The sequence below is a fragment of the Pieris rapae genome, chromosome 5, assembly GCF_905147795.1.
Source record: "Pieris rapae chromosome 5, ilPieRapa1.1, whole genome shotgun sequence".
NCBI classification, from domain to species: domain Eukaryota; kingdom Metazoa; phylum Arthropoda; class Insecta; order Lepidoptera; family Pieridae; genus Pieris; species Pieris rapae.
In genome coordinates, this window is record NC_059513.1 from 789,253 (window position 1) to 814,299 (window position 25,047).

The 25,047-nt window shown below is 33.8% G+C and overlaps 2 protein-coding genes across 2 annotated transcripts in view; one reads left to right on the forward strand and one right to left on the reverse strand.

The window, feature by feature from the left end:
- The window catches only part of LOC111000363, a 75,567-nt gene extending 68,568 nt beyond the window's left edge, over positions 1–6,999 (forward strand). Inside the window, exons 5-6 of the mRNA XM_045628379.1 lie at positions 2,720–2,939; positions 3,185–6,999. Coding sequence (XP_045484335.1) covers positions 2,720–2,939; positions 3,185–5,370 — 2,406 coding nt within the window. The 3' untranslated portion in view covers positions 5,371–6,999. The remainder of the gene's footprint in view (positions 1–2,719; positions 2,940–3,184) is intronic.
- Positions 7,000–8,783: 1,784 nt separating this feature from the next.
- LOC111000362 (stress-associated endoplasmic reticulum protein 2) lies at positions 8,784–11,279 on the reverse strand. The gene is made up of 3 exons (XM_022269766.2): positions 11,133–11,279; positions 10,124–10,237; positions 8,784–9,301 (listed from the first exon to the last, which is right to left on the reverse strand). The coding sequence occupies exons 2-3, from the start codon at positions 10,208–10,210 to the stop codon at positions 9,194–9,196; spliced, it is 195 nt and encodes a 64-aa protein (XP_022125458.1). The 5' UTR covers positions 10,211–10,237; positions 11,133–11,279; the 3' UTR covers positions 8,784–9,193.
- Between the last annotated feature and the right edge of the window lie 13,768 nt (positions 11,280–25,047).

A 25,047-nucleotide genomic window follows, 5' to 3' on the forward strand; every position in this document is an offset into this window, starting at 1 on the left:
AATAAATTAGAAAAATTAAATACACGATAACTCTAATGGCGTACTCTAATGTAGACGCAAACCTTTTGGAACGGCAGCCAAATATTCATGCAAATATTCTCACCGAAAATTCGATGTCAGTCGCCACCTTTATATTACAAATATTAAAATAAACAGTTTTTTTACATATATACTTGTAATGCGTTTATCAGATACATTACCATATTAATTTAATGATGATATATGATCGCGTTTGTAATTCAAGATTTTAATTTAAGATCAAGTATTAACACTTCGCTTAGTTAATTGTAAAGGTGAGTGCTCATTGTTACTTCTTGACAGACAGACATAACATTTATTTCAAACGAAACACAAGCACACAAAATAATAATCAAAAAATAAATATAACAAAAAATATTGAAAAAAAGGAATAGGGTACTTTTTATGTCTATAATGTGTGTGTGTGTTGTGATTTAACTAACTCTGGATAAGCATTATGCTGAGGAGCAGACGTGTTCCACAGCGCTGTTTTAGGCCAGAGACTTCAATAGTTAGTTGCGCCTCAAACGTAAAAAGAGAAAAAATAACGTAATAATAATTTTAGAAAAATAATATAAGTAAAAAAAATCTTTTTAGACAGAAGGGTTATATTTTTTGCTACAAACGCCCGAAAATTTTAGAATTAAAAGAGAGAGAATGCAGAGATAAAGCCTCTTGGATTTATTAAAGAAGAGTATCCCGTTTCCCACTCTGTTCTTGTGTTCCATTCACCATTGTTTAGCACAGACTAACGTGCAGTTACACTAATTCACTAAAGCATTGTATAAATGGATTAAGTATATCTAAATGACATAATTAGAACATTTTATTCAATGTGTCAGTGGGTGTATATACACCTTTATCTGTGTACGTACACAACCGAAACTGATAAGCGTAAATTGACAGCCCATTTTGCATATGATTTTGTTTTGTAATATTTTGAATAGAGTTTAGATTGTTTGCGATAAGACATCCTTTAAAGGTTAAGAGATTTTGAAAATTTATTTCTGGTAATGATTTCGATTTCGATGACGCAAAAAGAATTTTTGAGAAAATTGAATGGTAAAATTTTTCAAAGATTTTCTTCAGTGTTAGATTGGTATTTCAGCCTCCAACTTTTAACCTAGAGTGAGCTTTCAAAGCTCGGTTACCCATGGATGTTAAAATGCGCGACTAACACTTAGTCATATAGAGATGGTGCATCATTTGTTGGCAAAGCCAGTTAGTGTTAACAGTTAAAAAAAATTGTAATTGAAAAATAAAGTTTTTATTAACTGAGTCACGGACTCAGATATTTTTTTACTTAAAAGGGTTCCAAAATCTTACACCCTACCATGCATTGTCATTTTGAATAAGACTGAGAAATAAAGACATTATATTTGATAGAAGTAGCTTAAACTAGTAGACTGAAATCTTAGGTTTCTACGAAATAAATATAAATACAATTTTTTATCCAACTCTTACAAAATAAAACTTACAAATAACTTGGCTATTAAAAAGAGTGGCTGAGAGTTTATTGCCAGTTCTTCTCTTCCAATCTACGTCCTTGATTTGATAACTGGCAGTAAATTGAAAATTATATTTCTTTATTTAAATGGTTATAAGTACAATGTGTTACCTACATAAACAAATGATTTTGACTTTGAAACTGATTAATCAACAGTTGCACAAATACAGAACGGCCATCTTAATTTAAAATTTGATGAACCAGACACAAGATTAACTTCAGCCCAACAGATATTTCTTATAATTCAAAAACACAGATTAAATTTTACCAAATTCCGTCATCATGCAGAAACGAACCTTCAGAAGGAGTTTAGGCACCTCGCATTCAAATTCTTGGCAAACACAGAATGAACTGTACTAATTCAGAGCTTGATATATTCTTTGGTGTGTGTGGTGTTTGTGTTGTGTGTGTATTCGTACCGCATACTATTAATTCGTCAACGTACAAATATTTGATGAAGCAATTGCGATAAAGATATAACATCTCGGAGCTTTAGATTAAACTCTATTCAATATAGAAATATTTGCTATTAAACGGAAGAGACTAATGAGTTAAATAAAAAACCGGCTTTTAATGTAAGTTTTAAGTAAGGAATTAAAACTTGCATTCGCAGGCCGGATACATAAAGCTGCCTGACCGGGCATATATTATGCAGACATAAAAATCTCCACAGGTCTCATAGAGGAAGCTATTTTTTATTGTCTCTGCCACGATTAAGCGACGACACGAACGATAAACTTTATGGATAGATAACTTTACTATGAAATTACATTGAAAAAATATATTTTCGTTTTGTATACCTAAACCTAAATACCTAAAACTTGTACAGATCTTGCAATATATTTTTATGGTTTAAATTATATTCCCAAACAAAAATGAATAAATAAATCAGAGACAAACTTTTTACCGCCTCAGATTTCTGGATATGTTTCATGATCATTTGTCAATTTAACGGGCAAGTAGGTGATCAGCCTCGTATGCCTGACACCTCGTTGATTTTTTGGGTCTAAGTTTCCTCACGATGTTATCCTGCGCATAGAAATTCACAGTCGGGGATCGAAACTAAGACCTCAGGAATGACAACAATCTAATAAGTAAATCTAATAAATTCCAAATCATGAGATATTCCTTACAGATATCACAAGCCGATGCTTTAAATAGGCTCATTATAATTCTAGAAAACACATATTCCAGGAACTGTTCGTGCCTCTAAACACCAAAGGTGAACTCTACGAAGTGTGCCCCGAAGAGTTGTCACCTGCGGAATGGGAGGACGCCACAGACTCAACCCCGCCAGTGGAAGTGTCAGCTAGAGCGCACAGACTGCCGCATTTGCTTAGTCTATGGCGACTTCCCACCAGAGTTAGGCTGCTGGCCGGCACAGTTCCTATTGAGATGGCGCATGATGTTGGAGGTAATTATACATAATAATGGATTCCGTAAAATTTTAGACATGTAGGTAATTTTATCAAGAGGTCTAAAGAGGCCGAAAATTTGCTCTTGCAATCTACATGACGTGTTACATAGGTTTTTTGGGACCTTTTCTGGACTGGATTCTTGTTGATTTAGGATCAAATTTTAAATATTGTGTTTATTGTAAATAAATAAATGCGATTGAAAAAAATAGTTATATCTATTAATTTTGTTATTTCATTCCAGATGATCTTCTGTTACGAGAAGCTGTCACTGAACCAGTTTTAGTCATGTGCACTCTCCCCGATTATAACTCGCAACCCAATATCAACAAGCAAGCCGACCCTAGGTATCATGCCAAGGAGACCCTTCAGCTTCTCCCACTTAACAGCAATATTAAGATCCGTCGCACCCAACTTGGCTTTGAAAGTGAGAAGAGAATGTTCCTATCCGCGCGCCTTCAAAAAGCTCTCACCTTCTGTCAACTAAATGTTGACAACTGGATAAGACAGATCTCATACGCAAACTCAACGGTCGTCAGCAAAGCGAAAACGGCTACAGATCTCATGAAAGAAGACCACGAACCGGTGAAGTTCGAAAAGGAAAGGAAATTTACGCTACAAGGCCTAAAAATTGACACGTCACGTCTCTTTGGAAAAAGTGAAAAAGTACTGAAGGATATCCCAGACGAAACTGAAGGGTCCATTATTTTTCTTAGTAAGAACGAACTCGAACATATGAATTACGACGTCTACAGTGACGACGAAGGTAAAGACGATAAGCAAGATGATAAAATTGAACATGAAGAGTTTTCACATGAAAAATCTAATGGTTACCGAGAAGATTCTGCTAATAAGAAAAGTAAATGGTTTAAAAATTTAAAATTATTAAAGAGCACGGATAAACTAGATGATAAGATAACTGCAATAGAAAATTCTGAAAGATATAAGGATATCAAAGATCCTTTCGATCCCTTAGGTGAAAAACATAGTTCAATTGAGAGATACCAAGACATGGCGAAATTAATTGAAGATAGATTTGGTGTGTTTAGGAAAAATGATGGTACGGCAGAGAAGAGCCATTCATATAAAAGTTTGACTACTTCTTCGTCTGAAATGGGAACTAGCAATTGTAGCTCGAGTCACAAGAAACCAGTACTAACTAAATCAGTATCCGTGCAAACTGGTATGCCGGAAAGCCCGTGCACAGAAGAAGACAGTGGCATCGACATGAAACATGGCCGAAAAAATTTAAGCGTAGATCAAATTAACTATTGTGGCTCCATGGAAAGTAGCTCTAGCTCGGGCAGGAAACTGAAATCATTGGATGAGAACATGCTCAAGAAGTCTTCAGCGACAAAGTCATCCACACATTTGGAGAGGCGACAAAGGATACAGCCGGATTTGATTCCCGAAAAGGCTATTGCAAAATCAGAGTCATACAATCAAATCCAGAGTTGTGAGGAAATCAATATGTTTGGAGCTGGGTCGATATACAATGATAGCGAGTTCGAAGTCAATTCCAAACAACATTCATTTATTACTGAAAAGTTGTGTTCAGAATTTCATGTTAAAACCAAACGAGTTCTGAGTAAATCCACTTCTAACTTACTTCATCCTAAAAAAACGAATGACAAGAAAGAAGGCGGTAATAGCAATAGTATGCCAACCAAAACGGAACGAACCGATGAAAAATCTGTTAACTTTAGAAAAAAGATTGACAAGCCTCGTGCCCCAACACCGCGTTCAGAAATAGACGAAGACCTATCCGCAGTCGACATTTCAGAAGAAGAACCACAGATCCAAAAGAAAGTGCGGCGTTCGATATCTTCAATCCAAAAGAGAAAACTACCTGTGATAGAAGATTTACCGTACGGTCAAGTAGCAGACGCGGTCGAAATAGAAGAAGAAAAAATAGAAACAGATTCAAACTCGGACAACATTTATGCGGAGATCTGCACTCCACCAATCAAAACAAATGACGACGACTACGACTCGAATGATGTCTTAGCAAACGACCCAGTTATCTGTATCGTTAAAAAGGAAGTCATCACTCGCAATGATGAAAGAGCGAGACAGATGATCGAAAACCAAGACAATGCCTTCCGTCACATTGAAGTTGTAGTAATAGAGAAGACAACGAACTTCGACTTGGACGATTCCAGCCTTGCATCAAGCGATTTTGATGAAACGGGAAGCAAGAACGACGTCTCGATAATAGACTCTTGGGAGCGTGATAACGTAAAAGTTGAACCAAAACATGCTATTAGGTTAGAAATCACCAGCAATATGGATGACTATCCGGAGAGCCATAATCAAAGCTTAGATAGGACAGAGATACATTTAGGTAAAGATAATGTGATTAGTTTTAGTAACAGTATCCATTTAAATGGTACATATCCCAACGAGGCCATTTATGATACTCTAAAATAAGTCACAATAAGTCATAGATTAAATAGTGTCGTCTTCAATTCGCCTAAACTCTGCGCTTACTTATATTGTACTACCGGTGTAGGTCCGGTTTGACATGCTACAACCACGAGGTTTAAGAACAAAACATAAAAATAAATTTCAATTATCCAAAAAACCAGTTGGCAGATCGTCAAAATGTCGAATTCCATAAATAATAGAGCAGTTTGTCTTAATTGTTTTGGGGCCCTATCACATTGCCAGTGCTATTATTTTCTCCCCTGATCAAATACAATTTATCTTTCCACTCATAGGTTTGTGATAATTATGATGTTATTATGTCTATCTGCTCATATTTAAAATATCAGTAACGTAAGCTAAAACATAACAATACTTAATATTGGATCTGCTTGGTGGCTGGCTTAACTGAGAGTACATTAAATTGACAGTTGTATCTGTAAATATAATCTGTAGACATAACTAAATACTGGCTATCGACAAAGTTTTAAGCACAGACTAGCAAACAAATAGAATAAGTTGTATACAATTAGATAATTGCAAATTTTTCATTTAGTCAATTGTGTTTGAAGCTTGGCAAAATCAAAATATTAGATTTTAAAAAATATTAATTCATTTTTGGATCAATATTATGATGGCTATTTAATAAAGTATCCATATAAAACTCTATAAAAGTGTAGTTTGATAGTTCAAAGACTACATAGAATATAGATAAAAAATATTTTCGACACAAGCGTATATAAATTTAATAGTTTGCCAGAGCCACTCGCTATTAAACCAAAGACAACGAAAAATTTGCAATTACTCATTTGACGGTTGTTTATCCAGTGTCATAGATAATTTTAAATTCGAATCGAAGTGTCAAACACGATTCAATCTTTTGCACCATTTAAGTATTATTGGACATGACAATATAATTTTTATCTAGTCTACAATATATAATATATTAGTGTAATAATCTTTTTTCATATCTAAAACTAAAGTTTTTATATATGTATCTGTTGTTTACGTCTGCAGGTCAGGCAATATATCTGCACGTTAATTATAAGTGACAATGTAGGTGCTATTCGTGGTGCTGAATTATATATACTAAGAATAAACTTTATACACATTTAATTTCTCAGTAAAGGATGGCAATTATGTACATAATTTATCTATACTAATATTAAAAATCTGAAGAGTTTTGTGAACTCATTTCCGAAACTATTCCAATGGACAACCTTTGCATAGTCTGTTATGTCAAAGATTATGACACATGACATCCATACAAGAGCGAAGATTTTTAGTAATTTTATATCAACAAATTTTGCCTTCCTTCCTTTTTTAGCGATTAATAATTATATATGTTATTTACGCTCATATCACAAGTTAAATCAAAATATAGTTTCACATGAGAACGCGTTGTATAACTGATTATAACAGCTGGCGTTAAAATAGCAAAATTCTGAAATGAAACGCGTTTTCATCTCATAAAACTGTATTTCTTATAAGTAAATTCTATGTTAAGACGAAATTGCACTTATATAGGTATCACATGACACTAATGTAAATTTGTATTATATAGTTCATCGATTATGTTAAGCGCGAAGCTCTCAAAATTACTTTTAGTGAAAATAAACTCAAAATCTACCAGTACTTTTTTGTTTTATTAATACAACTACTTCGTGTAGTCGCTGATGTCCTATAGATCTACGCTGCTAACCCACCCTTATACTCGAATGGTCACGTTGATTAACAGACACGCGAAGTCTGGGATCGACTCCCGGTGAGAAACTTCCCTGGGCGATACGACTTCCAATCACTACATATTATAAAACAAAGTCGCTTTCTCTGTCCCTATGTCCCTTTGTATGCTTTAATCTTTGAAACTACGCAACGGATTTTGATGCGGTTTTGTTTAATAGATAGAGTGGATTCAAGAGGAAAGTTTATATGCATAAAAACATCCATTAAATAGTGGAGAAGTACTGTTATTTTTGAGGTTTCTAATGTGATGTCGTATATGTCTATCTCTTATGGATAACCCACAATAACTTTTTTTGTCATTTACTTTTTACGACAAATAATGGCTAATTTTCGAAGCGATTTTAACCAATACAGCATTATTCCTTAACCAATTAAATACCTTGAATACATTGTTCATTTAATATAGATCTATACAGCCCATTACAGCTTATTTAGCAGCGATCGAACGCGTATATTATCGGAGTTTTCCAGCGACGGAAATAACAATACATAATAAAAACGTGCTGAACGTGGAGAAGTATTGTTATTTTTGAGGTTTCTAATGTGATGTCGAAAATAATTACATTTTTTCCGCTTACATTGCAAACGCAGCCTGAACCCTACGAGTTTTATCAAAATAATGCACTAAGTATTGTACACATTGAAAAGGTCTACAGAAAAGTCCATGATGGTATATGTCTATCTCTTATGGATAACCCACATTTTTATATACAACGTTCACAGATTTTCTGTAGTGTATTTAGTATCAGCATTGCACCCGTGCGAAGCCGGGCCGGTTCGCTAGTTGTTTAAAAAAAGAGCATACTCCTCCCAATGTCGAAAAATACTAAAATTGGTCTCCATGGGCTGGGATGACTACCCTTTTTGGGTGTCGCGTATGTTTATTTCGCTCCCTATCCTATAGGTAAGAAATGTCCTTCTTGTCTACATTGCCTATGACTTATTTTTGTTCGGTGTACTTATATGTGCGGTTTTAGAAAAATTCAACAATTAAAATAATTTAAGCTCAACAAAAGTTAATAAAACTGCTGCCCGAGTTCACTTCACGCGTAATAATTTACACGATTCCAAGTATACCTACAGACTACATCAGACTTAAATTTAATTTAATTGAACTTATAACATAAATTTTCTTGTGCCATATTTTTTTTAAATATCAATAGTTAAAATTAATTTTAGAGTAAAGATTTTTTCATTATAATATGAGGGCAGTAAAATAGAATGCTACATATGTTTTACCTGCAAATTTATCTTAATATTTACTGAAATGACCTCATACAAAAATAACAAATATTTATGTATCACTAGGTTTAGTAAAACTTAAAAAAAAATTAAATGTTATCTTTACTTGTGCATTTTTACTGTTTATGATGAAAAGGGACTTAATTATCACTCGCCGTTAAACCACTTTTAATGTGGAGCATAGTATGTACTATAAAATGGATACATTCACTAACAAATAAGTATGTATAGAGTCAGATGTTCAGACTCGTATTGAAATTGAAATATATGCCCGGCCAAAGAGGTTTGTAATCTCTGACATGTCAAAAAATGATAGCTGTCAGAATTCGACGGAAAATCAGAGTATAGGTGTACTGTCAGAGAAATCCAAAACAATTAGTGTGGATAAGACGACTAATACGAAACGAAATGATAAATAAAAAAACACACAATTCGACAAATATACTGTATTTAATCAAATAAATTACAATAATTAAAAATAGTACCGAAATAATTTCGCACATTGGGGTGGAAAACGATAAAATGATTTATAAAATTCACTAAACGCATTGTGCGTTGAAAATAAAAGGAATGGAATTTTCAAATGCTAATCTTAATATTAATGACAATTTACAATATACAAGAATATAGTACATTTATGGTCTGAGATTATGCGATATGAGAACTAGGGGAATGTCTGTGGTGATGGGAAAGGGTCATGGTAATCGCATTGAAGTGCCACAGACAATAACTATGAACATTGTTTCTTAAGTTAAGACAACATCTTGAAACGTAATTAGAACAGACTATTTAAATGTGTTGCCATGTTCATAGATTTCTTTGTATGAAAAGGCATCACAGTTTAGGCAAGTCTTATAGATTGTATGAGTTGGAAGACTGCAGAACCGCATACTACGAAGATGAAGAGAGCCAGGAGCCAGGGTGATACAGGGTATTGGTCTTCCTTTTCCTGAAATGTAGATAAATTTATTAGTACTAACACTAATTATAAACATAATTATCTAACCTTATTGGATAGGACATAATATTTTAGTTCCAGTATTAAATAATAAGTATATTATTTAATCTGCTGTAAAATAATAATATAAAATTATTTATAAAAATTAGGCTACAATTTAAGATAACAACTTCATTAACAAAATAGAATTTGAGATAAAGTCAAATTGGATAGATAACATTAAAATCAATTCAATTTAAATAGTAGTAAAATATATATATGTATTTATATATATATATTACTAAACATACTTGAAAATTGAAAACATGTTATTGTTGAATTTTGTCAATAAATTACGACGCATTATCAATACAAAACCTTGAAAACATTTTATCTTTTGTTTTTAAACACCTGAATCTATGTTGATTAAATATGGATAAATGTTATAATTTCATGGTTCTGTTATTAGCAAGATGCTAAGGTTGAACAAAGATAGCAAAGTTTAAATTAATAAAAAGTAAAACTACAAAAGGAAAAATTTCATATCAAATGAAATTCTTTTTATGTGTGACTGATTTATTCAGTCACAGTTTTTAATAGGAATAAAAAGTTTACTTGTTATGGATAAGAATCTAATTTTTCTTTCAAATTCATATAGTGATAGGTTTCTCATTAAGGTAGTCCTTTATCAATAGGTAAATAAATATAATTTAATTATGAATCCATATTATAGAAAACATTTTGCTCACTGATTTATGGTATGATTATGAATTATGGACGAATATGGAGCCTTCTATGGTCTACACTACTTAGAATTCAATGATTGCCACAAACCTTTGTTGTTTTTGGTACATTTCCTCTCATGGTGATGTTTTTGCTAGCAATTTCATTAGCGATGCGCATTCTCTGCTTTGGTGCCATGTTTGTTGATTACCAGTTATATTTGTCCTGAAATACCATTAAATAGAAACTCAAATAATGTTTGACATAATGTAATTAGATAAGATTATTTTTATTCTAACTAAACTAAGATATTTGTTTTTATATTAAATAGTAACATTAAAATATTATATTCACTGATTTTCAATATGATTTAAATGAAATTTAGACATATACTAGGCATATAAAGTCTCTTTGCACAGAGAGGGTTAAAATAAAAAATACAATAAACAAACTTTTACCTTTAAATATTAAACTTATGTGTAGAGGGATAACTTATTTCACGAGTGAGGATCACATTAAAATCAAAACTTAATCAAAATTTAAAGAAATCTCTATTTTATAGAACTATAATTATCAAATTAGTAATTAGTTCCTAATAACAATTATTGTTAATCAATTTAATAGGAAGAGGTAATTAGTTTTAAGGAATTCTTTAATTATCTCCTTATACTAAATTACAATTACCTAATGAAAAAGTGAAAGGAAAGTCTTGTTAGTACTTCGAGATATTGTTACGTCGTAATAAAAACTAATATTTAGTATTGTAAGACGCCAAACTGCCAGCAGCGCGACAACAATATGTGATGTGTATATGGGAAATCCCTATATACGCAGTTAATTGCTTAGAAACTTGTAAACAGCTGCTTTGTAACACTTACAGCATGCAACAAAATTGCATGCTGTAAGTCTGAGCATCTAGAGCCTCAAAAACATGTAAAAATACATTAAACAACAGGTTTTCGTCTAACTATCGTCAGCATTAACATTAAATCTTAGAAAATGAACTAAACAGATTGAATTATGCTAAAACAAGAAATTAAAGTATTACTGCAATCAAGCTGATTGCTTGTTAGTTTTAATCTTACTACACTTATCATGTTAAAAACAATAAAATACTCACAATGATTAAAAATTTAAAGGCTGAATAGCCTGCTCACGTACAAACTCGATTGACACGTATGTAAAAGTGAAATCCGGAATCCAGCAAAGTAACACAAATTTTTCTTGATTGTCAAACATGAAATATCACAACACGTCGCATCGACACGTCAGTATTGATGTTTCAAATTTGCCCAGACAATTAAAATTAGAGTACTTTTGCACGTTAAGCATAAAATGGTATTAAAAATTTAAACTTATTTAAAAAAAATTCCAACTTAAGTTAATGATACTAATATTATTACTATAAGGAAGCAGTGCATTATTTCAATGGATCAATAGTAGCACAAGATGGCTGGATAACTTAATGTGTATAGTGCCATCTAGTGAAGAAGACAATTTCTCACCATAGTCGAGGGTTCTAACAGAAGCCGCAACGCTGTAATAAAATGTTAAGAGATGTCGCTAGTTTAGAACAATCTGTCTAAAACCTTTTTACCCGATTGATAACAAGCGAAGTTTAAGCTTAAGTATTTAATATACTTTGGTATATTACACAATCGATATTATAACTCATCACCGGAGATCGCTCAATAAGTAAACACAGTTCAATCGTCTTGTCTCGTGGAGAGAGGGCAACACTGAGATAGTTTAATAAAGAAAATAGAATCATTATCAGTGGAAGAGATGCAGCTTTTGCTTCGCACCTGAACCACAACTTTGAAAGAGGAGGAGGTGGTTCCTCCACATCTCTGTGTAAATATTTACGAGCAGAGATATCATAAGAATGTGTATAGGATAGGCATACATATAGACATATTTCTGCTTTATAATTAATTATTATTTGTCAGGCATCTGTGCCAACAGTTATTTTTTGTAGTGCAGACCGACATAGACTCCCATACTATCCACTATTGTACGAAGACGATGAAAACGCCCTGTTATTATAATTAACTACATAGCTACATTTTTCTTTAGTATTTCAATAATAAGTATGTTTTAATTCATTTAACTATATAAATGTGGGTTAAAAATAAAAACCTAAATATTATTCCATGTCCGGGTAAAAATGTACCATTTTCCATCCCTTTCGCGTTGTACGAGATAACAAGATATTGTAAAACAGACAAGAATGAGACACCTATATGAAAAGGATACAGGATATCGTATTACAATTTGAGCCAATGGTGCCTCAGTGTATCCTGTCGTGGGATCCTTGCATTGCGATTGGTTGAAATAGACAATATGTTACGCCTATATCAATTCGAATTTCGAACTTGGAAGTCTCGAGTGGATGTTTTATTCAGTTCAGCTGCCGTTGCAAAATATAGAATTTTAAAAGTACTACATATATTTGTACTTTGTTTTGTACCGATAAATAAACAAGAGATATTTAAAAATAGATTTTCTAAATTCTAAATTTAAACCCGTGTAAATTTATTATAGTTTATCGGGTTTTTTATGTAATATTAGGCATACGGGCAAGTGAAACCGCCGCCCATAGACATTGCCAGCTCCCAAAGAGTTTTTGTGATCTGGTACGCTCTTTTGTCGAAACCTAAGTCGAATTGGATTGGAAATACTTCAGCGGGCAGTTGGTTCCCCATGGTGCGCGGCAAAAACTGCCTTAATATACACTTGTGCAACGAATGTCGTCGAGGTGATTCGAATGGTATTTTCTGAGCTCTTAACTATCTCTAGGCAACGCCAAGGGATCAGGTCGTTCAGAAAACGCCTGTTCAACGAGAATTTGAAATCTAGAACTTAAGACTATACCTAGATATTCAACAGCCTGTTATTGGAGTTAATGTTCTTTTTTCGCTATTATAACGGTCAAACGGTACTTGATCAGAATATATTTCGGGAAATCTCTATATCTTATCTCATACCTAATTATTTTCATATAGGTACATTAGTGGACTGGTGACTAAGATCTTGGGTAATTAAGTAATTTTATACTCATTAGAGATATCAAAAAAGGCAGTCATTAATTTCAGACTAATTAAATCAATACGAGTCTAATACTTATAAATTAATGTATATACACTGTAAATGCCTGAGTTACGATATAAATATGTCCGGAAGTTAGATAATGTTTTTGCTTTTGAAAATTCTTATTGCTTTTGGAATATCGTTCATACGCAACCGATTCCTATAAAGTTCACAATTAAGAGTGCGACTTTACATATTAAAATCTAGCCAATACAATAATTATGCGTAAAAAGTTATACTATACTAGTGAATAACTTACACTAAGGTAAAGTTCTTTAACAGTATTAGTGTTATACGTATATATAAGGTTTTGCCAGTATATTCATTGCAATAGACTGCATTGTCTTAGCATTCACATGGTAATGCAGTCTATTTAAGTGAGTTAGAGAAACCAATTAGCTGCAAGGCCTGTATACTTAAATACGGTTGTCTTAGCTCCATCACCATATTCTACATGGATATAATGTGGATAAACCTATTCACACTATATCCTCCATCAACACCAACATCGTCCAAAAACCAAAACATCGCTATCCCTGCGTTGAGGAAGCTTTTAAAAAGCTTGCCCATTAATTAAATATATATTGGTAACACAAGGGTTGATTCAAGTGAACAAACATTGAAAATGGCAATACAATGTTATCTTAGGATTATTTGCAATACGGCGCCATTACGACGGCACGTAAAAACATTGTTTCGGATTCACAAGGCTGTTAAAATGAATTAAATTTAAGTTAAGTATTTAGAAAATGTTAGTTGGCTTAAAAGATACGAATCACAAAATATAGATAGGTATCCAAAATATTAATTTGTATTATTTATATTTTATCAGAAGAACAAATTTGTGTTAATTTCGTGACGATTTCAAATATGAACTAAACTCTTGGCACGTTCATTTTATATTCTGCTGCTCAAATTTTCCTGAAAACGGGACAATTTTGCGTCCGGGACGGGACAGTTAATTTTGGGGACTCGTGATTGAAAAACAGGGGACAGTTCCGTTCAAAACGTGACTTCTCCTTGAAAGTCCGGCAACAAGCCTCTTTTAGAGGTTTTCTAGGGTGTCCATGGACGACGTCCATTTTTGTGCGTTCCATAGGCTCGTTTGCTCGCTTGTATCATAATAAAAAAGTTTTTTAGTTACATACATTATCTATATGTCATGTAAAACGAAACTGAGTCTCTGTAACTTTTAATATTATTTTTTAATTAAACATAGGATAACAACTAGTTTTTCTTATAGAACCTATTGGTCAGGACTTGTCTCTTGACTATGTGGATAGACCTCTGTATGAAAATGACAGTTCAACTGTGCCAATATCCTATCTTAAGATTTGAACTTACACCAGTTTTTAAAATAATTAAAAAGCTATTTGATGTTTTCAACACAGACATGTATATTTTAACATTATTTTTATTTACTTTATTGGTTTAGATTGATTATCAAACATGAGTGTAAGGAGCGAAGAGATTGAATTCTATCCGTTGACAAAAATGGATTATCTTCGTAGGGTTTGGTTATTGGGATGCATATAGTAGATCGATCGACTGATACAGTCTGATCTCAGATTGTTTTAAATCTGAGATTGTGGATTAATTATTGGGTTCGGGCGATAGTCAATAATGTGCCTGATTTGTTTGTTATGTTTTCCTTCACCGTTCGTACGAGAAAAGCACATGGACAGTCCATTGGTGTACTGGATCGAACCTATGAGGGGTAACAGTCAATTTTGTTAATAATTCTATAATATCATAACTTAAATAATCTAAGATGAAATAGTACGAACATTGGCGAGTCAGCGAGTCGTGTCGTATTAAATTACGTAAAATGACACTGTGCGCGGTCCATGACGACTGCGACACGGTTTGTCTGTTCCACGATGGGACTTGACAATCACAATACAGGATATACCCGCGGCTTTGCTGTATACGGAATTGTATAGTATGTATAATTTTCTTACAATGAAGTTCACAAAAAGAGTGCGACTTTACATGAATTACAAGCCTATGTTATGACCTATGTTAACCTAATTAATTTCTTAGCTAAAACTAAGGTAAAGTTCATTAACTTAATAAATTGTATTTTTTTTATTTTTTATGGAACAGGGGGCAAACGGGCAGGAGGCTCACCTGATGTTAAGTGATACCGCCGCCCATGGACACTCTCAATGCCAGAGGCCTCGCGAATGCGTTGCCGGCTTTTTAAGAATTGGTACGCTCTTTTCTTGAAGGACCCTAAGTCGAATTGTATATAATATATACTATATGAGAACGGGACGATTAATTTTCCAGTTACGAGTCCCGGTATCCCCGGAATGAACTGTGGGACACACTTTTCTGTTTTGCTGTGAGACCTCAGAGATGAAAGTCGCACGCTGAAGCCACAAGGCCCACACTGTCCTACACAATATAAAATATTATATGTCACACCTTACTCCGTACATATCTTTTTTAAAAACGCAAAGAATAATCGACAAGGAAGATGGTTTTAATATAATTACGTATCAGTTCCTCACGCGAATTCGCAATGTTATTGCACTATCTGGACTTCTGTCTTATGCAATTAAAACATTGAAGGAGGTTTATAACCTCTAGTAATACCAAATTAAATATTTTGTTTCTAGAATATTCTGAATATTTGATCGCGTACCGAAACATCATCAATAACGCTTTTGGGAGCCTTTTTGCCCAAAAAGGGCAGTCATCGCAGCCCGTAGACATCCATTTTTAGTGGGTGCGTTGCCGGCCTCTGAAATTGGTCGTTATTGACTGTTGTTTCATTGTTTATGGTAACAGCAAATGTGACCCATATACTGTATATACATTTATAAGAATGCTTTATTTTATTGATAATTTAATCAGTCCGACCCGGCGGCGTCATGGAGGCAAAATTATCTGCCACATACTAAACAAAATTGTGATTACAATAATTGTCATGTATTTTAAATCAGATAGCTTGTAACATATACTGTTGATAGCATTATGTACATAATAAATATATTATAAACAAGATTATAGATACATGCCTATATTGATAAATATCGATTGAGTTTAGTCGCCCATAAACAATTATGCATAGACTACTACAGAGACACTTTCTTTTATGTCCAGTCTGAAATGTCAAAAAAACCTTTTGTACCACAGACAATCACTTTCGCTATTGTACCATTGTGCAATGTAATTAAAGGCTTTTACGCGAATTGAAACGTAATACTTTTAGATTATGCGATAAGATGTTTGGATCTTTTTGACTCGTTTTTAAGTGACAGATTGGATTTCTTAGTCACAATAGTGAACAGTATGGTAGGTTTTCTTAAATATATAACTGCAGAACAATTGAGTTAGAATTATAGTCAACTATAAAATGTAATTATAAATTTAATTTTCATTCGAAAAGTCAAATTAAAAAGTCACTTTTGTAAGTCTTTAAAGTTTCATCGGAAGAGGAATGGGCAAGAAACTCTTATCGATTTTATGGTAGTTTTTTTTATATTATAAATACATTGATTTGATAATTGTATCTGAAAACCTAGAACGAAAAACCTGCTATACCTACATACATAAAATAAGATAGGCGCATAGTGTTATAAAAAACAATGCAGTAGATATTTATAATAATTATAGATACATGGTGCTCACATATTTTTTTAAGCATCTCTAACATGTTCAAATGAGGACAAACAAACACTTATGTAATATAAACTTATGTAATGTATGTATGCCTCCTGCTTTGCTCTCAGTAACATAACAGCAACAAGAAAATACGTCAGAAACCAATTTGACGACAGAGCTTCGTCATGTCATCTTATTGTCGTTTATCAAATCAAAATTAATTTATACATACATTAAAGTCAATAAAACAGTTTTAAAGAAATTTGAAAGAAGTTTTCATTTCGTGGTCGAGAAGAACTGGAAGGAATCTTTAAGCGGCCTAAAAGTAGTCCTGTTTGTTATCAGACCTAGGTACACGTTTTTTTTTTATGAAAAAGCAGTCAAACGGGCCCACTTGGACATGGACCCATGGACACTCAAATTGCCATAGGACTCGCAAGTGCGTTGCCGGGACATAATGTTAATTTAGAATTTGTCTTCAAAGTCCGTTAGATATAATACTTTCACTTAGGTACCTCAAGAAGTCCCCTCGTCTTTGTAAGTTATCTTTAAACCGTCATAAAACAAACTAAGCTTTTCACCGCAGGGGAGGTGCTTCCTAAAAGGTTTCCATGTCGGCATACATCCCCCTTCTCCCCAACTTTAAAGGGTTGGGACGGGAAGCCGCACAAATTATCTCCTTGTCTGCACTTGTTTTGTAACAAAAGTTAATATTTTGACACGTTTTCAAATATCTTGGATTATTTAGTTTTATTCTTCCAATTCTGTGATTTAATTAAACATATGCCTACTAATAGACAGTAAGATATTGTTACAGAAATTATCGATTTATATTGCCTCTTTAAATAATCTAAAGTACAAAGGAACTCTTATCAAAAAATTATGACCAAAGAGCATTACAAAACATCACCGTTAAAACGTAGACATTATTCGACTGTTTAATATACATATATATAATAAATATTCATAAATATATATTTTTCTAATTTATTACTAACCTTAAAATGTATTAACTAAAATATGTTATTAAAAGGAGTCCCTTTAGACAAGATTCCGAAGATACTGGCAACGTTCTCCCTTTGATTCTTATGAGTTTGAGTCTTATCTATCCCCCTGGACTAATTCTTTGTCCGAGGTAGCTGCCAGTTCTTCGGTCTCCTGTGACTTTAAAACTTTGCGATTAAAATTTTTTTTTTGAAGTATTCAAACTTACCTTAAGTTGAACTGGTTCGGAAATACTTCTGAATGAGCGTACCTAGTATATATAGGCAATAAGAGTCTGCATGGGCGTTGGCTTCACTTATGAGTCCAGCCCCTTTGCCCTGTGTATAAAAAAACAGACTAAAGAAAATAATTGTGCAAAAATAAAGCTAGGGTAATCCTATACGTTTTTGAAGCCGATTACCCGTAATATGCAATAATTGCTGACGTGGCCAATGCAAGTGGAATTCTTTTGTGTCCTGGCGCCATACTTGAAATACTTTTCGACGGGTATTTGCGCGATTTAATTGTGATTTAAGTGTACTTTAGAAATAACACTTTTGGTTTCTTATTACACGTGTTTACTTCTGTAAAATTTTTGATTTCATATGCATGTATAATATATATACCTATATATATTTCATAACCTTCTTTTACCGCGGTAAGTAAAAATATAGAGACACAAACAAACACACAAACAAAGAAAAATTGGTGTTTTAATTTAATAGAACATAAATAAAAGTATTTTTTCCAACCCACGAATATACAGTATACTCTTAACCTACATAGTAAGAATAATAATTCAAAACGGATTATTTTTAATTATTAGAAAATTCAAACAAATTATCTTTACTTTCGTTGACATTATACAACCTACAACCTTTTCAGTCGTGGGCCTCAGATATCTGTGTCTTTATGATCATTTGTCAATCTTAATAGTAAGAAGGTTTTTAGCCTTCTGACGCATGTCGTCGACTTTTTGGGTCTACAATCCCTCACAATGTTTCCTTCCCACAAGAGAGTGTTACCGCACATAGACAGAAAGTCCATTGATGCACAGCCGAGAACCCCACCACGTCAGGTACAATCACACGCTAAAGCCACTACTGATGCAACAACCAACTTAATGCTTAACCCGACGAAAATACATGATGCAACAACCTTCACTGCTCACCTGCTTTGCCCGAAGAAAATACACAACACGAACCTATAAAAGGAACGATTCGGTATTAGATAGATATGCATTTTACTTCGTCGCAGAAACATATTACAATTGACATAAATGAAAAGGTGGGCAACTGGCGACCTTTGAGAGATTTCTTACAGGCAACCACTGTGTAAAAAAGAAGAAAAAAAAAATAAGATAAGTTAAGCAAGAACTGCATAAATACATAATACACATAGTTATTTAGATAAAGCTAATAAATCTAAAGTAAAAGAGGACAAAGAAAAAGTGCACACGAATCACGATAATTTTAGATCAGTCACATCAGTTAGTACGAAAGTTTGGGTGCGATGTGGACAGTATAATAAGGAATATAGAGAAAGAGATAAGCGAATAGAGACAGGAAGTGTATTCTAACCACACTGCAGGGACCTCAAATGATTCGCAATGAAAGATTTATGAGATGGGATTACAAGGAAATAGTTTTCGGAAGAGTGTGAGCCGTAGCAATAGACTCACAAAAATTTGAATTGCTTTTAAAGATAAGAAGGATACCCGAAGAACATCGTATATGCACACATTTTAGAAACACCCGCATGAGACTTTTTCCCACAAAATCCAATTTTTTCAATTTCCAAGGCAGATGGACCGTTTTCCGTTTTCAACTACGATGGAACTAAAATTATCTAAGCGCGTAACTCGATCCGAGGGGTGGAAACGTATGCTTCGAGAATAGGACGGTTATATGTAATAGTGAAACAAATGTTCATTTAACAAGATAACGTTGGCATAAACTCTCCAATTAATTGATTATGTCGCTACCATAATGATATTGCACAGAGTTTTGACATTTTTCATATTCGCAGGTCTCAGCTAAGAGGAGAATTTGGACACAGTACCGATTTATTTTATTGGTTCAAATAGTTTAATTATTTATAGTTTGTATTTATTTACACTGTTTATTGTATGTACTTGATTTCGCTGGTCGGGTCCACATGTTATAATAGGGACGACACCGCTTTTTATTTTGTTTACCAAATAAAAAATAGTTTAATATATAACATAGTCTATGAGGAAAGAGGCCTGTCGTAGGATTTGAGACAGCTGCAGTTTGTAGTATGTTATCAAAACAGTTATTACATGAACCATCTTGTTACTTAATAAAAAACATTAAAAGTATAGGAGAGCAAAGGACCATACGGGACAGCCAAAGACTTCAGTCATCTCTGCCCATGGACACCCATTTATGTCTTTAGGAGGTAAACGGGCAGGAGGCTAGCCCATCGACAATTTCAAGAATTACACAAGAAGGACCCTATGTCGAATTGGTTCGGAAATATTTCAGTGGGCAGCGGGTTCCATATAGCGGTGGTGAGCGGCAAAAACTGCCTGAGAAAACAGGTAGTACCGATCAATTCCTCTGAACACTCTCCATGGTAAATGTGGTAGAAGATCCAAATACCACTTCTATCGCTTTACGTATATATAAGGAACGTGATCATTTAGAGCATTTCCACGTGAATTTATTAATCCCCATTATTGCATAAGACCATCCCAGCAAGGTGCAGATCCCGGGGCGTACAATCACTCACGCAATTGTTTAAACAAAGCGCACTAATAAAATATCGAGTTACAGCGAATAAATGAACATCGTTGACGCGGCCAATATGCTATTGTACGCGACTATATGGGGGCTGCGCTTTTTGTTAATACTTTACGGCTTCTGTGCTTGTCTGTACCCTACTGTTTCTTGTAATAATCATTATGTCATAAAAAAATATTGTGACAATAGCTTTTACGGTGCAAATTATGGAACCAGAGAGATGGCACATTCCTAGAGGTTATGTGATAGTCTGTGTGAAACGAGAATCGTCTTGGCATTAATTGTGGGCGCTAAATTTCCTTTTATTTGTTGGCATTACTTGATAAAACATTACAAAAAATCTTTGTGAATACAATAACATATTGTTTTAATAGTTTGATAATTGAAGCAACGATCGCTATAACGATTTTTCTGTAAAAACTAACTAAATCAATTTAAATAAATAAATATAAAAAATAAATAATTCAAATCAAATCAAAAAAAGGCAATTTCAATAGGTTCCATTACTGGCCTTCCAAATAGTTCTTTATCTGATCGTGTCCGACCAAGCAGAAGCTGGTCGAAAATAGAAATTAAAAAAGAATAGTTTGCAAATAAACAGAGGGATAATCCGCTTATTCGTGCGTTTCAGACAGCGACGTTTGTCTTTCGGCGCCAAACGTCGACGCCATCTTGCAATTGCCATTTTAATTTCACCATAGATAATCTATGCTTTTTGTTGTTTTAAAACGAATATTTATATCGTTCTCAAATATTATTTTGTTTTAGAAGTGAGGCTTTTCAAATATAACTAGGAATTTTAGGCTGTTTTTAAAATCTTAGGTACCTAGATAAAGTTCTTGAGTGACCTACTTATACATTAGTAAGTTGATTGTCATTTGTATTTTTATTCTTTCCGGTATCATACGCACAAAGTCAAGCCATATATAAGCTATTATTATGTATATATGTTATATAAATCTAATATATATCTAACATATATATCTATAATTTTAAGTTTTTTAACATTGAGTTATTCAAGTGATAATGCTTCTGCTCTATGGATCTATTTGTTTATGGGCTAGTTCTTTGGTATTTATGAATATATATGCCTGTCGAAACAAAATATATGGTACAACAAATTCTTGCTCACATCTTAACACTGGCTGCATGGTAATAGTTTATCTATAAGTGTAAATAACAACAGTCAATCATTTTTGCGCAAACGAATTTTTTTCCATCCTGTCAAATATTACAAGCAGGCCACACAGACCCTCGCACATGGTTAATTCACAATAAAACCACAGATTAAACTGCAAAATCCGATTTCGGCGGCCGAGCTTCTTGCATTACGTCAAGAGCCATCACAGAACAAATCAACCGGAAGAATAAAAAATTAAAAAGTTATCTTCCGTTGTGCCCTGTATTTTTATAAAAAAATCTCGCTTGTTGTTTCAACGGTTATATACTCTCGTCATATACAATATTTCTCAAGAATCGACCGCGAGTTTGACAACAATTATAAATAGCTTAATTTATTATGACATTGTATTGATGATCTTATTATATAATTTAATATAAATGATTTATTATTAATAATACAACTTTCAACAAAACACCACCTACATTTTTTAAATTTCTCGATGCCCGAGTTAGACGAAGCTAGTTTTTCAAGCTAGAAAAGCAAGCTAGTGTCAGTAAGCTAGCAACCTAGTACTTCTGGCTTCGTGTAGACAAAACTAGCTTCATTACTGAGCTAGTAAGATAGTTAACAATCCAGGATGGTTTCCTCGTGATATTTTCCTTCATACCAGCGAGTGTTACAACGCTCATAAAACAGCCGAGCCAGGGATAAAGGATTTATATCGGGACATTGTCACGAGCAGAAAAAATATGTAATAGACAAGGAAAGATGTTATCCAACAATGAACTGCAACTCTTGGTGCGTAAATTAGTTCTGTAATCTATGGATTTAAGTATCCCTTTGGATGAAGGAGCTTTTTAAAAGGATTTTACACTTATGTGAATAAACTTGATTCAATGTTCAAGACTTGTTCAAAGACATCTTTTGTCATGTTTTTGTTGTTGTATTTAGTTGTGGCGTAATCGACCGACATAATAATATCATGTATCGATCTATCAAAATGGATACATAAATATAACCCAAGTAATTTGCTTAGCTGTTTGATCAACTGGCTGAATATCTTTCAGGCCGTTAGTTAAACGGCTAGGCTGTTAATTGAACGGTGAATGTAGTTAGTTGGCTGTGACATATGTCTACATAAATTATCATCTCATATTCATGGTGTCGTAGTTTCTTGAAAATAAAGTTTTTTGTACTTCTCTTTGATAATTCCTTCACCCAAACGAGTGAATAATAAAAATATTGAAATAACGGGAGCAAGAACTCAAAGACAAAGAAACGTTTTTTATTTATATTCGTCGGCATTTTCTATACATTAATCTGTTTGCCTCCGTGTTTGGAGTGCGGGTTCGAGTCCCGGCTACGTAAATATTGTCACGGTCAGACGCGTGTTTGGTTTTGACAGTTCCGGTTCTTCGGTATCTGCGTATGTGTAGCGCTAAGGTTTCACGCTCATCAGCTTTTATTATAACCTCCATCAGGGCTTCTTATTGAGGTCGTGAGGTCGTAAAAATATTTACTACGAAAGAAGATTTAATAGTAAAGGTCGGCTACACACCCGCACACTTTATTCGTAGCCGCCTCGGATGCCACCTGTCCTATAAAATGTACTGTCCGGCTTGTCTGTTACTTACCAAAAGTTTTTCATGAAAAAATATTTTAAGAAATAAAGAAATCAGTGGTGTTACAACCTTTTTAGGTCTTGGCCTAAGATTTCTGTATCTGTTTCATCGTCTCAATTTCAAACGCCTGTGCTTGACTATTGACTTTTTGGGTTTCAGGTTTCCTCACGATGTTTTCCTTCACCTTTCGAGCGAAGGTTTATGCGCACGTAGAAAGTCCATTGGAGCACAGCTGGGGATGGAACCTACGATCTCAGGGATGAGTTTCGGTCGTTGAAGCTACTAGCCAACACTTAGTTTAATATATTAGAAATAAATTTATTCATCAAATAAATTATATAATAAAAAAAGACATCAAAACCAATATAACAAACTATCTATTATTATTATCAACTCACTCACAAAATTTTTATTAATCCCGAATTTCGTATTCAGTGTACCTATTATTAAACGATATCATAAACATTTTAGGCCCACAAAATTTGGACCTCTTAAAAGCATGTTGTTTTGTTTGTCTGTTGATATGTACCTACAGTGGTATTATTTCAAGCAGTGGTCGTTCTACGTATAGTAATTTGTGATTTCATAATTATCACTTTCGAACAACGTACACTAAATAATAGAAGTCAGAGGACCGTTGAAGTATTTCCGAACTATTTCGACTTAGGGTCCTTCAAGAAAAGTGATTGTTGGTTTCAAACAAACAAACAAACAAAAACATCTTTATTCCAGTACACTTATGAACGTCAAAAAAGTTAAATTAATTGCAAATTTACATTTACTACCAGTTCGCAAGTCAAGGGCGTAGAGCGGACAACGTTTACCTCTTGTTACATGATAAAAAAACTGTAAATTTCCATGAACTGCCAGTTCTTAAATCAAGGGTGTAGAATGGACTAGAAGAACTGGCAACTGCTCCTCACTGTTTAATAAAAAATTTAAATTTGAATTTTGCTCTACCATCCCGTATCTTGCCTTGAATTTTGCGTAAAATATTTAAATTATTCACGTCGGTGGCGATTAAGTAAAAGGCAAAATATTTGCACTAGCTGATTGGTTTCACCGTAAATATATTTTAACAGCGCTAATGAGAAATTAATGTGTGGCAGAAGGTTTGTCAATATATTAAGAATGTTTTTTTGTGTTTTTATCGTTTGAGCTCGTCTCAGTTGGCAGATCTCTTATTTAAAGTACATACAAAAAAATGGTGGATATTAAACAAAGCAAGTTTCGTGTTGCAGTTGTCGTAAGCGTTAAAAAAACAGATGTAACAACTTTGAGTAGTGGAGGCCTAGTGGTATCACCGACTAGGGGATCGAGATTTCAAAGGCTGATCGCGGCATGGCCACGCTGTTACAGTCTCCAGATTCGGGCAATTGCTGGTGGTGCCTCATACTTAACGTATTTTCCCACGAAAAACGCGACGATTCTCTTCCCTGAGGTTCAATCTCTGGCTGTGCATCAATGCACTTTCTGTGTACCCATTTAACACCTTCTCGTACGGTGAAGGAGAACATCGAGAGGAAACCGAGATGCCGTAGACTTGGTGGCATGTGTCAAGCACAGAAAGCAGATCATCCACTTGCTTATAAAAAACAAATGATTACATACAAAAATAGATGCAAGATCTAAGCCTCGGTTTGTCTAGCTGCTACCTTAATTTGATATTTTAAGATAAAGCAAACAAGCAAAGTGCCGGTGGGACGTCCAAAGCAGCAGCAGTCATCATAGCCCATGGACATATGGATGGGTGCCGGATTTTGCAATCACGTATAATTGTGGGCGTCGCTATAAATACACCACTAAGTACCTTCAACCCCAAAAATAGGGAAACACAGC